This window comes from Myotis daubentonii, chromosome 9 (genome assembly GCF_963259705.1).
Source record: "Myotis daubentonii chromosome 9, mMyoDau2.1, whole genome shotgun sequence".
NCBI classification, from domain to species: domain Eukaryota; kingdom Metazoa; phylum Chordata; class Mammalia; order Chiroptera; family Vespertilionidae; genus Myotis; species Myotis daubentonii.
In genome coordinates this window covers 4,158,103-4,172,395 of record NC_081848.1, presented here as the reverse complement: position 1 = coordinate 4,172,395, position 14,293 = coordinate 4,158,103, and the positions used below count along the sequence as shown (strand labels likewise).

The 14,293-nt window shown below is 60.7% G+C and overlaps 1 protein-coding gene across 2 annotated transcripts in view; it reads right to left on the bottom strand.

Annotated features, from left to right (window-relative positions):
- DSCAML1 (DS cell adhesion molecule like 1) overlaps nucleotides 1-14,293 on the bottom strand; it is a 329,633-nt gene that overhangs the window by 85,156 nt on the left and 230,184 nt on the right. For both annotated transcript variants that reach the window (XM_059707764.1, XM_059707763.1), the window contains exons 4-5: nucleotides 7,240-7,386; nucleotides 141-419 (exon numbers count right to left, since the gene is read on the bottom strand). In XM_059707764.1, the coding sequence (XP_059563747.1) occupies nucleotides 141-419; nucleotides 7,240-7,386 (426 nt within the window). The remainder of the gene's footprint in view (nucleotides 1-140; nucleotides 420-7,239; nucleotides 7,387-14,293) is intronic.

Genomic DNA, 14,293 nt, shown 5'->3' with positions numbered 1-14,293 from the left:
TTTGCCTTTCCCAACCAGGAGACACTCCCCAGGGCGGCCCAGAGGCAGGCGCAGCTGCCCCCAGGCCCCTCCCCTCCCCTCTTCCTGCTCTTAAAGGCCACTGTCAAGGACAGGGCTGGAAGAGCAGCCTCCCCACTCACCTATGACCGTGAGGGTGCCTGTGGCCTCGGCTGAGCCGAAGGTGTTGGTGACCTCACAGATGTAGGTGCCGCTGTCCTCGGTCCGCAGGTCGCTGATGGTCAGCCCTGTGACGTGGTTGGTCCAGCGGTTGTCGGCCGGGAGGGGCCTGCCATCCTTGAGCCAGCGGATGGCGGGGGTGGGGTAGCCGGAGGCGGTGCAGGGGAGCTCCACGGTGTGGCCGGCCCACACCTCCTGGGAGTGGAAGCTGTCCAGGATGGCGGGGACGGACTCGGCAGGGTCTGGAAGGCAGAGTGTCTGGGTGGCCCCGGCTGGCCCTGGGCTCGGTGCCGTGGGGCTGGGGGAGGGGAGGCAGCACCCGGAGCAGGCCCTGCTGCCCACTGGTGCCCAGAGGACCAACCCCCAGTGTGCGAGGGTTCTCGGTGTCTCCCTGAGCCAGACGCTGCCCCAAACTCTCCCGGTCCTGCTGGACGGAGGCCCTGAGGCCCCTGGCCGGGAGCAGGGGCTGGGGAGAGACAGGCTGACGCAGCTAGAAGGACAGACAGGTGACGATGGGAAAGGAAAGAGCCTGAGGTGCAGAGGGAGCGTGCGCAGCTCCTCACACCGCAGCCCCGCAGGCTGGCCAGCCTCGGGAGCAGCGAGTCCCTGTGACATGAGCGTTGTGATGTCTGGGGCTGGCGATGATGGGGAAGGCTTGATCTGGGCCTCAGCCTGGCCTGTGGGTGCCCCTCAGGATGGGGGACAATCGCCTGCCCTGTCCCGTCACCTCACCAGCAGTCCGGCAGGTAGTGCACTTCCCCAGCACCCAGAAGGGCTTGGAAGCTAAGCCTTCTGCAAACAGCCTCTTTGCCCCCAACAATTACCCACTGTTTGCTTTTCCAAACCAAGAGAAGGCAGTAGCGCAGGACCGGAGCCCTGGACTCCGAGGCCCAAAACCTGAGCAGGCAGGTCCGTGTGTGACGGCCGTGCCACCTCCGAGTGGTGCCCGCTGCTCGCTCAGGCTGGCGCTCACCCTGCCAGGCCTCCCCGGGCTCCTTCCCCTGGGGCCTCCCTGCTGTGACAGCTCCTCAGGCTCCCCTGCATCACAGGACAAAACGCACTCCTGCCCGAGCTTCAAGGCCCCATGATTAGTTCCCACCGCCCTCCTGGCCTGGCCTCTACACCGCTCCCACCTCATCCTAGCGCTCCCACCTCATCTCAGCGCTCCCACCTCATCTCAGCGCTCCCACCTCATCTCAGCGCTCCCACCTCATCTCAGCGCTCCCACCTCATCTCAGCGCTCCCACCCTCATCTCAGCGCTCCCACCTCATCTCAGCGCTCCCACCTCATCTCAGCGCTCCCACCTCATCTCAGCGCTCCCACCTCATCTCAGCGCTCCCACCCTCATCTCAGCGCTCCCACCTCATCTCAGCGCTCCCACCTCATCTCAGCGCTCCCATCTCATCTCAGCGCTCCCACTGTGCCTGCAGGTCCGCGCTGTCCCCACCTCCGGGGCCAGCTCCTCCTCCTCTCAGAGAGCAGCTCAGGCACCAATCCCTGGGACAGAGTCCCTGCCCCCCTCCCGGACAGGCCACTCTCGCTGGGCTCCCAGAGCTTCCTTTTTCCTTCATTTTATTTTTAAACCAGCTCCTCTTTTTACAGAAACACTTGAAAGTGTAATATATACTCCTGAAGGTGTGGGCGAGTGTACAGTATGTGAAAAGGGAGGTTCCCCCTCCCACCCACCCACCTCCCCCAGGAGAAGTCGCTGTCACCATCCGCAGGGCCCTCGCCAGCAGCAGCGCGCACCAGGCCTGTATCACCGCCCAGAGGACTGAGGGCACCTCGGGGCAGTGTGGACCCATCGCTGCGTCTCCGGGCCTGGCACCGAGCAGGTGTCTGAGGAGGATGAGCAGGGCACGCAGCGTGGGCAGGCAGGTGCCCCCGCTGCAGAGCCTCCCAGGCTCCGGGACCCGCAGCGTTGGCTCAGGGGCCTGGCGGGCTCCCCTGGATGAGGACCTGAGACCAGAGCGAGGCAGCGACCTGCCGGGGTCAGACTGCAGAGCCCAGAGCAGAACCCAGGTCGCCCACACCTGGCTCAGCAAGTGGGATGGAGGTGGACTCATCCAATGCTGAGTGCACTCAAGGGTGACAGAGCCCCTGGAGCTGCCTGGGCTCAGGCAGTCCCCTCGTCCCAGCTCAGCTTCCCTGGAGGGGACCGGGCGGACATTCTCCTCCTGGGCAGGACTTCCTAGAGGCTCTGCTCCCTTCCCACCTCCCACTGCTCTCGCATGAGCCCCGCTGGGACACAGGAGACCCTGCAGACACCGGGGTCACAGGTCACCAGTGCCCTTGGGCGCGCATGGTCCCCCAGCACCTGCTTCCTCATCTGCACGGGAGGTGGAGGGGAGGGCTGCCTCCAGCCCTCGTCAGGCTGTTGTAGGCAACATGGCAACGTGTGTGCCAGAGCTCGATGGACGTGGCACCCCCGCCGTGTGGATGTGGCACCGCCATGCAGACGTGGTACCACCATGTGGACGGACCTGCAGGGCAACTGCTCTCAGGCCTCCCTGCCTGCCAGTTTCTGCGGCTTTAACCCCGCCCCCTGAGGGAATGGTTGGGATAAACAAACCCGGTGCCAAGGAAGAATTACTCAATGTGACACTTAATTGATGCAAAACACACAAATTCTGTGGCACACGCGGAATTTACAAGCGGAGGGGCTGACAGGCCGCGGAGGAGGGGCAGGGGATTAATCAGCGAGTCTCAGGCGTGAAATTAGATTCTGAGCGAGAGAAACCGCTTTCCTTCTCGGGAGCGGAGGGTGCGCTGTGGCGCGTGCAGCCGGGGCTCGGTATTGCTGGGCCGGGCCAGAGCGGGGCTGGGGAGACGGGTGATGGGGAGACGGGGGGCTGGGCCCCCAGAAACCCGGGTGCCGGGCTGGGCGGGGCATCCGGACGCCCCGGGAGGCTGAACAGCGCTGCCCGGAGGACGCCCAGACACGGCTGCGGCCCTGGCCCTGGCCTCTGTGACCTGGGGAGCTTGTTCTGGTCTCAGCCTCTCTGGCCCTGGGTCCCTCTTTTGCAAAAGCCCACGACACGCCTTGTCCAGAGCGGGTGCCCGAAGGCACTCGTAACCGGAGGAAAGCCCGATGCATGGGGTTGGTGTCAGGCTGTGTCTTAGGGACTCACACTGTTCCTGCAACTGCCTCCTCTCCTTGGAAAAATACAAAACATGGACGTTGTCCCCCGCCCCACGCCGGGGACATGTAGGAGTAAGAACCAGCAGCAACAGAGCGACAGCAGCTACAACAGAGCAGCTGCTCCCCGGGCCTGCCCGTGCCAAGCACCCCGCCAGGCTGTCTGCAGCGGGACCCTATTTAATTTTCACGACCCCTCGTGGGCACATTTTGTCACGCCCACCTGACAGAGGAGGTGGCGGAGGCTTGGAGACCTCATTTCTCTGATGCTGGATGCACAGCTGGTGCGCAGTGGGGCAAGGCCGGAAGTGTGGCTGCTGCGTGTCCTGGCTCCCCTCCTCCCCTCCCTCTCACTCCATCAGTCACTCTGAGGATGAAGGACTCTGACTTGGCTGTGGCCCTCGCCCTCATCCATGCCCACCCACAGCGCTCGGCCCCGCACACCGGCCCCATCTGTTCTTCCTGCCTTTGGGCCTGGGAGCAGGAGGGGTAGCCATCCCTTGGGGGTGTGCCGGGGTCAGACCCCTCGGCCACCAGGTGCCTCCGCCCAGACACCCCGCTACCTCTCCTCATCCCTGGTCCAGCTGCTGGCCCAGAGCTTCTGGCTGGGCAGGGCCACGCCTTTCCAGCCACAGCCCCAGGGGCTCATGGGGCTCCGGCCACAGAATGAAACATCTCAGCCGAAACCCCCAGTCCCTGGGACTGACCCCCCACCCTCAACTCTGGAAGTGGGTCTGAAATGTCGGGGGCAGTGGGGATGGAGGCTGAGGCCTGACAGGCACTCCCACCCCATTCCCCCCTCCATGGCCTTGCTCCAGATCAGTTGCATTTTTGCCAAGACAAGCAGCTTGCAGATCACCTTGTAGCATCCCATCCAGTCACAGCAGGGCGCTCCCCTGGCTCCCTCGCTCCCTTCCCTCTGCTCTCTGCTGCTCCCTGCAGGTCCCTTCCACGCTGAGGAATGTCTCTCTCCCGAGCCTGAGCCTCTCCCCTTTGTCTGGGTGCCTTCCTGTCCTTATTTCTGTCTCTCCATGTGGGCTGTGTGTCTGATTCTCTTCCCACTCTCTCCTTCTCACAGCTGGTGGGCCATAAAGACAGAAGGAGAAGGGCTGGCATACCCTCCAGTTTAACGAGTGTCTTTTCTGAGGGAATGTTGTTATTCCCCTCCAAAGTGGAGGTGAAGTTAGCAGGATGGAGGGCTAAATATTTGTGCCAGGGAAAGAGACAGGCTTGCAGGAGGCGGGTGTCCGTGCCTGCCCGCGCTGTGAGAGCGAAGCACCATGCACAGACAAGCCCTGTGACCTGGAATGGAACCACTGACACATTTGGGAATTAAGTGGCTGAGCCCTACGTCCAGCCCCGAAGATGGAGCCACGTAGTGCAGCCCCCTTTCCACACCCGATGAAGCACAGCTCCCTTAGGCATTGGTTAATTCCATAACTGTTTCCTGAGCACCTACTATGTGCCAGGCATAGGGCCAGGTGGAGGAGGCACCAGGAGGCATCAGAGAGCCCGATCCTTGCCCTCCTGGCTCCTGTCCCCTTGGTCTTGCCTACAAATGAGAGGGGAACCTGGCAGAGCCACCTGCTGGCCAAGGCAGTCCTCCCCAAACCACACCCCATCAGAGGCGCCGGCATCGGAGCGGTCACCGGTCCGGCTCCTCTTCCAGAGGCCCAGAGAGGTGGCATGATTTGGGGGGTCGAGTCTCCACACCAGGAGTCTGACCATCAATCCACCCTCCTTCCCAAGGCCCTCCCATCCCATCGCTTCAAGAGCAGAACGTTTCAAACTGCAGCCACCACGGTTAGGAAGTTGTCACACCCACGGGGCGAGGCTATGGTCAGCATTTGGGTGAACTGGTTGGGAGAGGATGCCACAGGGAAGGTGAGAGCACGTGGCCTGCAGGTGGCAGGAAGCGCCAGCGACGGCAAGGCCCTGCGGAGCACGACTGGGGGCCGCAGCTGGGAGGGCAGGTCCCCGAAAGCCGGCCCCAGGGGCCCCTTGCACCCTTCTTTGCTCAGTGGCTGGGCGTGTGTGGGGGGCTCCTCTGGCCCTTCCCTGGGGGTCAGCAGCTGGAGGACGCTGGGGTCAGAGTGCGAGTCCTGGTAAAGCGCTGGGCTCCCCTAAGCCCTGCTTTTCTCACCTTTGAAATAGGAAGAGCAGCACACACCTCATGGGCGAGGGCGTGCCTGACAGCACAGGAGGGAAGCGCTGGCACCCGGCTTCCGTGACTATTAGCCTCCACCCTCCTTAAGCTGCAGTCAGCACTTCAGGGGAGTCCTTTATCCAATGCAGACATATTGTGTTTGCAAACTATCTCCTGACTACTTTCAAATGCTGTGAGGTGGGCTACCACAAAAAATGGAAATGTACTTATCTTATCTAATAAAAGAGTAATATGCAAATTAATAATCACTTCATCACTCCCTCACTCTGTCACAAAGATGGTGGCGGCCATGGAGCTGGAGCGAGCAGGAGGCTTGGGTTGACCCTGGCAATGGAGGAAGCCAAGTTTCCCGCCTGCCCTGCTGGCCCTCAGCTCCGCTCAAGGCTACAAAGTTTCAATTATAGAAGATAAATAAATCCCAGATACCTGCTTCCAGCCCGCAGCCATGGCCAGCCTGAAAAAGGCCCTTAACCCCTCACCCAGGCTATCCAGACACCCCAGTGGGACCCCCACCCTGATCCAGGACACCCCTTAGGGCACACCAGCTGGCCCCCACCCATGCACCAGGCCTCTATCCTATATAGTAAAAGGGTAATATGCAAATTGACCCTAACAGCAGAACGACTGGGAATGACTGGTCACTATGACACACACTGACCACCAGAGGGCAGACGCTCAATGCAGGAGCTGCCCCCTGGTGGTCAGTGAGCTCCCACATGGGGAGCTCTGCTCAGCCACAAGCCAGGTTGACGGCTGCCAGCACAGTGGTGGTGGCGGGAGCCTCTCCTGCCTCCTCAGCAGAGCTAAGGATGTCTGACTGCAGTTTAGGCCTGCTCCCTGCTGGCAAGTGGACATCCCCTGAGGGCTCCCGGGCTGCCAGAGGGATGTCTGACTGCCAGGTTAGGCCCGATGCCCCAGGGAGTAGGCCTAAGCCAGCAGGTGGATATCCCCCGAGTGGGCCCAGGCTGTGAGAGGGCACAGGCCAGGCTGAGGGACCCCCCCCCACCCCAGTGCACAAATTTTTGTGCACCAGGCCTCTAGTTTATATATATAAAAGCCTAAGTGACCATTAGGACTGAACAACTGAATGGCCAGTCGACCAGTTGCTATGACATGCACTGACCACCAGGGGGCAGACCCTCAATGCAGGAGCTGCCCCCTTGTGGTCAGTGCGTTCTGACAGCCAACCTCCTGCAGCCAGCCAACCTCCTGTGGCCCCTCCCTCCCTTGATCACCAGCCTCAATTGCCAGTCAGGCTGAGGGACCCCATCTGTGCACAAATTTGTGCACCAGGTCTCTAGTAAATAGATAAAATAGAATCTTAAGAAATACTTAGAGATAGAAGGAAAATGAAAAAGCTCCCTAATCCAACCTAATCTAATGAAATCGAAGCAAATGTAATCATTATTATGGTTGAGCATCAGATTTCATCTATGAGCTTCCTAGCAGCAAAGGCAAAGAAAGAGGCGGGGGCGTTTTTGTAACGCTCATTGTTTGATAAATAGTGACACAGTTCCTCAGGAGAGTGGGCCTCCCTCAGGCATAGACGCCTCTAAATAATTCCTTTTTTGTGTCCTCATATGAAGGGCACCCCAAAACAAACTGGGCAAGGTTTGCCCCAGTGGTTCCATACCAGTCCTTTAACCTTCTCTGAGACTCTCTGGTCCATGGCGTGGACATGCCCAGGCCCAGGGCTGGGCTGGGGTGCCCTCCCTCCTCTCTTCCTCCCCCCCCGCCCCCACCGCCCCGGCCTACCTGTCACAGAGAGGCGGGCCCCGTTGCTCTGCCGGGTCTCCCCGCTGTACTTGTGCTTGGTGATGCAGCGGTAGGTGGAGAGGGCGTCCTCCTTCTGCACGTCGGAGATGTACAGCCCGCCGTGGAAAGTGATAAAAAACCTGTTTTCTGGAGACACAAGCAGGACGTGTCCTTTACTCCCCCATCTGGACAAACCACTGAAGCAACGCGGGCGGCAGCTGGCCCTCTCCCGGCCAGGACTACTGCCCAGCGGGAGGAAGGGGAGGGGAAAGGGGTGAGGTTGGTGCAGCCTCAAAGGCAGGGTAGCATCTCCAATAGATGAGGAGTCCCTATGTGCAAACACACGGAAGTCACAGTAATTGTTCCTTTAAGTGAAACGCCTCAGGGTTTTACAGAAAGACATGGGGCTTTAGAGTCAGAGGAGATCTGGGTTCCAATCTGACTCTTCCTTCTATTGGCTGTGTGACCTCGAGCAAATTACTTAACCTCTCTGAGCCTTATCTGTACAATGAGATGCAAGTAATACTTCAAACCGTGGCTGTAAGGATTAAAAAAATAACCAAGTGTCTGGAACACAGTAAGTGCTCACCTGGAGAACAGGATCCTCATCTGTCTTGCCTCTTTGCAAGAGTGTACAAAGGTCTTTCATAGGCATTGCTCTTTTGTTCTTACAACTGTGAGAGCTGCCTCTCCATTGTCAGGACACAGCCAGTAAGTGGACTGGGACTGAGGCCTTCTGGCTCCCAGCTCTCCCTCTGCATTGAACTAAACACAGGCCTTGATCCTCTTCCTGCAATTTTAATCACTTATTCACTCAACAAGCAGACACTGGGGCTCAGCTACCCTGGGAACGGGGACCTGGGACACAGACACACAGCAGCATTCAACACACAGTTCCTGATCACCAGCCTCCGCAAGGCCGAGCCCGGGCCCGGTCTCACCTGTCCTGCCCCTCCGCAGACTTCGACTGTCAGGATGTGGCAGGGAAGACGGAAGGACGGAAGGACGGAAGGACAGAAGGACAGGCAGCAGTGCACCCATTCTGCGGATGCTGACAGCTGTTTCCACTCAGAATGGAGCACGTTTTCTTGTCCTGGGTTCTCAGGCAAAACCTGAACTGGAGCGCGTCGGGGCTGATTTTGAAAGGGGAGCCTGCGGACCTGAGAGTTGGGGAGGGGCTTGCATTTGGCTTTGGGCTCCCTCAGCTCAGGTCCGTGTCCTCCCACCCCAGGCCCAGCGGGACCGAGACTGAGCACTGACTCTGCTGCTCTCGGGGGGCCTCGCTTCTTCGCCAGGTGGGCAGGGGAGACCCCCGGCTGCCACTTCCACAGGGAGGGCCTGGCATCAGGACGGTGATGCTGACCGAGAAGGAAGCTGGGGGAGAGGGTAACGCTGGCGCGGGGAGGACCTGCTGACCCCAGGAGGCCCTCACGGGGAGGCAGGCTGGGTGCTCCGTGCCCTTCCCATCCTATTATGTAGAGGTCGGCACCCCCACCGCGGGCTGTGTGACCCCCTCAGCCGATGACAAGAGCGCTGACACCGGCTCACCCTCCGCACAGGGACATTTCGTGGTGTCCCACCCTCTATGCTCGAGCTCACGATCTCAGCATCACTTTCTGCAGGAGGCTGTACAGGTGCAGGCTGAACACTGCAGCGTCTGAACACATCTTTTTTTGTTTGTTTGTTTAAATATATTTTTATTGATTTCAGAGAGGAAGGGAGAGGGAGAGAGAGATGGAAACATCAATGATGAGAGAGAATCATTGATCGTCTGCCTGCTGCGTGCCCCCCACTGGGGATCGAGCTCACAACCAGGACATGGGCCCTGACCTGGAATCGAACCGTGACCTCCTGGTTCATAGGTTGACGCTTAACCACTGCGCCACGCTGGCCGGTGACCACATCTTTGGCAAAGGTTCTCCAGCCTTCATTTGAGTGTCTCCCAGGCTGGGGAGCTCACCTCCTGTCAGGGACCCATCCAGAGTCCAGGGCTCTGCCCTGCAGCCAGACCTTCCTTGCTCACAGTCGGCCTCACGTGGCTCCCTCCGTGAGCGCTGCTTCTGCCACGGAGCCTGCAGACCTCTACACCTGTGCCGCTCACTCTCCCTCACACACCGGAGGCAGCCATCCTGCCTTTTGATTTTCCTTCCGGTTATGCTGTTTTGGGATTTCATTTTTAAATAGTTATTCGTTTCATATGGGTTCAAATAGCTTCAGCACTCTGGTGGGTCTCTTGCTTCTTAATAAACTTTGGTGTATCTACAAATCCTCTAATTCTCTCCCTCCTCCCTCCCTCTCACTAATCTTTGTATACAACTAGACCTACTATGTGCCTGGCACGTTGCCTAGTAGTGGGGATCTGACAATCGGCCTTATCTGATCAGGGCCTGTAGAGCCAGCAGGGTGGCCTGCAGCCTCAGACCGCACGCACTTGCTGGGGCCGGGCGGACGGGGAGAGGCCGCACCATTGTAGTTCTGCCTCACGCTCTCCTTGCGGTCAACTCAGGGCCCCGGGGAGCCCCTGCGAGGCCACTTCTCTCTCCCCCTTGGACACTGGCTCTGTGCGCCCAGGCCCAGGACGTCACACGATCCCTGCTGAGTGCCATCATGTTGGGACACCCCTCCCCCAGCTCCCCATGAACCGCAGCTTCCCGGCAGCCTGCCAGTCTTCTGGAACGTGGAGCTGGTGGGCCCACCCCCTCCAACACAGACCCCATGGTGCAGACCCCACTCAGGACTGTGGGTAAAAGACAGAATAGAAGCAAGAGGAAGCCAAGCGCTGCTGCCCGCGTTGGAGAGGACCCAAAGGAAGTGCAGAGAAAGCCCGGCTCCCCACCCCAGACTCCGGATGTGCCCTCATTGTCTCCATGTTGTGACCCCCCACCCCAGTCAAATGAGGAAGCTCTCCTGCCCTTTATTATGTAACTGGACTGGGACATGGAACTACTGGAGGGGGTTGCTGCCAAGCAGGACCAGGTTAGAGCTGTGGCTGGGGGGCGGGGGGGGGGGGTGAGGAAGTATAGGAAAGACTCCAAATCAAGCCTATGAGTCCACAGGTGCTCTGGCCTGGACAGCCAGGACCCCACAATGACCACAGGTGCTCCCCCTGGACAGCCAGGACCCCACAATGCCCAAAGGTGCTCTCCCTGGACAACCAGGACCCCACGATGCCCACAGGTGCTCCCCCTGGACAGCCAGGACCCCAGGACCAGGACTGGCCCCTGGGATTTTAGGCGAGGAAGGGGTGCTGTGGTGATGGTGGCAGGGAGCTGGGGTTTCTATAGTAACAAGCAGCTGCTGCATCTGATGTTTCACATCCTTCATTGTCCTCATTCCCCCTCCCCCCTGCTTGTGCATATTTAATTGCAGTAACATTTCCAGACACAGCGCCTGCCTCCTGAAACAAAGGCGGCTGGGAGCTGCAGGGGAAGGAGAAAACGGGGTATGATGTTGATCCCTGGGGGGCCGTGTGCAACCTCACCCTGCATGTGTGCGGAGAGTTGGTGATGGGCGTGCTGGGAAGGAGGGAGCCGGAGGCCTGTGGAGGGAACAGCATAGTGAGAGGGGGGAGGTGGCCAGCCAAGCCGGTGAGGGGTCCGAGGATCAGGGCTCCTCACATTGCCGGCCTCCCAGGCTGGCTCTGGCGAAGCTTCCTGGTGGCCTGGCAGCCCAAACTCCTCACCCACATGGGACCAGCCACCCTGGGAGGGTGGGGGAGCCGCCATTCCACAGTCTGGCTCCTCCGCCTCCGGGCAGGAAGAAGCGTGTGGTAGCCAGGCCTCTGTGCCAGCCCCGCAGCAGGAGGCCATTTAGAAATGTGTGTCCGGGACCATTTTTTAAAAATATATTTTTATTGATTTCAGAGAGGAAGGGAGAGGGAGAGAGAGATAGAAACATCAACCATGAGACAGAATCATTGACTGCTGCCTCCTGCACGCTCCCTACTGGGGATGGAGCCCACAACCATAAAGGATTGAAATGGGTGCCTTTGTGAGGTAGTGAGTTTCCTGTCTTCAGGGGGTATTTGAGTAGAGGCTGAGGAAACACTGGGCATGGGGGACTTACATATTGAGAGAAATAAATGAGATCATCTATAAGGCTCCCCCCCCACCCCCCAGCAATTCATAGATTCCTAACAAAACATGGCAGAGCTGCAAGACCCCTTGCCGATCGACGGCAGTGGTTTAACGTCAGCGTGCGCGTGCTCACCCTACCCAGGCCTTTGCTTGTGACGAGTCTTTCTGTGCCCGCGATGCTCTGTCCTTGACTCGCTCCTGGCCTCGTTCAGGTCTGTGCTCCTGGCCTGACCCCTCCATCAAAATCAGACTGTGCCCCACAGCCTCGCCAGGTCCTTACCGTGCCTTTTGTTTTCAGAGCACTCGGTGTTTCTCACGGAGAGCAGGAGGCATAGTATCTCGCCTCCATTAGTATCTCATCACGGCTGGCACACAGAAGCTCAGCGAACATGTGCTGAGTGAATGGACCTGGCTAGCAGAGCCAGCTCCAATGGGTTAGGCCGCCGGGCCTCCAGCCTGGAGTCCTGCCTGTGGCACCCCAATCCTGAGGGCTCTCTCCTGCTCAAACCACCACTGTCACACTGCAATGCTTGGGCCACTTTGATCCTTGTCCTGGTCCCCCTGCTCAGCTGAGTCCAGGCTGGGACAGTAAAGCAAGACTGACAGTTTGGAGCCGGCAAAAGGGAAGCAAACACAGATGACCACAGGAGCAGGGCAACCTGGAGCATGGACTGCGGCTGAACCCACGTTTCCCAGGAGCCCCTCAAACACGTAGAGACCCAGGGCAGCTGGGCCCAGGGGGGAGGACACCACATGCCCTCTGCAGCATGCCTGAGCCTGGCCTTCTCTTGTCCCTCCCTCGGGGGGACCCGATGACAGAGGCCACTGGTCCAGGGTGAATCTCATTTGAATCCCTGGGCGACCTTCAGATCAGAGGCGTGTGGTGCGGTGGAGGCAGGGGCACGCTGCCTGCTGTGGACAGAGGCGTCTTGATCCTGAGCTGCCTAACCCAGAGCTCCAGCTCTGTCCCCCGTCCTCTGCCCCCCACGCCCCAGGGCCCCAGCGGGTCCCCCGTCCTCTGCCCCCCACACCCCAGGGCCCCAGCGGGTCCCCCGTCCTCTCCCCCCATGGCCCCGGCGGGTCCCCCGTCCTCTCCCACCATGGCCCCGGCGGGTCCCCCGTCCTCTCCCCCCATGGCCCCGGCGGGTCCCCCCATGGCCCCGGCGGGTCCCCCGTCCTCTCCCCCCATGGCCCCGGCGGGTCCCCCGTCCTCTCCCCCCATGGCCCCGGCGGGTCCCCCGTCCTCTCCCCCCATGGCCCCGGCGGGTCCCCCGTCCTCTCCCCCCATGGCCCCGGCGGGTCCCCCGTCCTCTCCCCCCATGGCCCCGGCGGGTCCCCCGTCCTCTCCCCCCATGGCCCCGGCGGGTCCCCCGTCCTCTCCCCCCATGGCCCCGGCGGGTCCCCCGTCCTCTCCCCCCCATGGCCCCGGCGGGTCCCCCGTCCTCTCCCCCCATGGCCCCGGCGGGTCCCCCGTCCTCTCCCCCCATGGCCCCGGCGGGTCCCCCGTCCTCTCCCCCCATGGCCCCGGCGGGTCCCCCGTCCTCTCCCCCCATGGCCCCGGCGGGTCCCCCGTCCTCTCCCCCCATGGCCCCGGCGGGTCTCCCGTCCTCTCCCCCCATGGCCCCGGCGGGTCCCAGGTCCCCAGCAAGGAGGGGAGGGGGGAGGATGGATAGAGCATTGCCTGGAGACCAGGCTTGGGCCAGGGCAGAAAAGCCACTCAGTCCCTTTTGGAAGAGAAGACACTTAGCCTGTCACAGTCACAGGTGTGTTTCCCGGGGCAGCCTCAGGACCAGACTCCGAGCGCCCCGACTGGTCCCCAGGGAACTCCCGATTCCAAGAGAGAAATTGCAATCAATACCGGTTACCATTACTGCTCAATCCAATACAGACTTACAAAAACAGCGTGTCAGCCCGAGCCCAGAGCCTGCAGAGGGGACTAAGGAGCAGACTGCCCCCCACCCCCGCCCCCAGCAGGCAGCTCTCCCTCCCTCCCAGGCCCTGGGAGCCCGGGGCGGGGCAGGGCTGGCTGAGCAATACCTCTGGCTGGAGGAATTGGTCCTGTCTGGGGCCCCGCACCTGGGCAGCTGGCAGGGAGCACCTGCCTTCCCTTCCTTCCTGGTGTTCCTGCTGCTCCGAGGGCCTGGGATACCCGACAGCCCGGGTTTGAAAAGCCCAGGGAAGCCCAGGCATCCTTCTCTCCCCCTGGACTCTGGGCCCCAGGACTGTAAGCCTCTGCCCAGATTTGCGGTGCAGTGGACGGGACACACGTGGGAGCTGGGAGCTGGGAGTTCGGGTTCACGTCCAGCTCTGGCGCTAGCTGCCTGGAAGCCCTACATCCTCAGCTGCTGAGGGCTGACTTGTGTCCCCACACCCCATTCATACGCTAAAGGCTTCACCCCCAAGGTGGCTGTATTGGGAGACGGGCTAATTAAGATTAAATGAGGTTATAAGGGCAAGGCCCTGATCCACCAGGACCTGTGTTCTTACAGGGAGAGGAAGAGACCCAAGGAGGCGTGGGCACAGGGGGAGGCCCTGTGAGGACAGTGGGAGGGGCTATCTGCCGGGCAAGGAGGCAGGAGGAGCACCCTGCCGACACCCCCACCTGGACTCAGCCTCCAGAACTGCCTGTTGCCTAGAACACCGGCCTGGCATTTTGTGACCCAGGTAGTGGCCCTGCCAGGTAGGCCCTGGCATTTTGTTATGTGGCCCCAGGAAACCGTGCCTCGCTCAGGCCTGCTTGCCCCAGGGACTCTCTGATGCTCAGTCTGGGCTGGGCCCTGTGCTCTGAAGACCTGGGGTGAGGCCCTGGCCGGTTTGGCCCAGTGCATAGAGCGTCAGCTTGTGCACCAAAGGGTCCTGGGTTCAATTCCAGTCCAGGGCATGTACCTTGGGCTCAGGCAGGAGGCCACCAATGGATGTGTTCCTCTCACATCGATGTTTCTCTCTGTCTTCCCCTCTCCCTTCCACTCTCCCTAAAA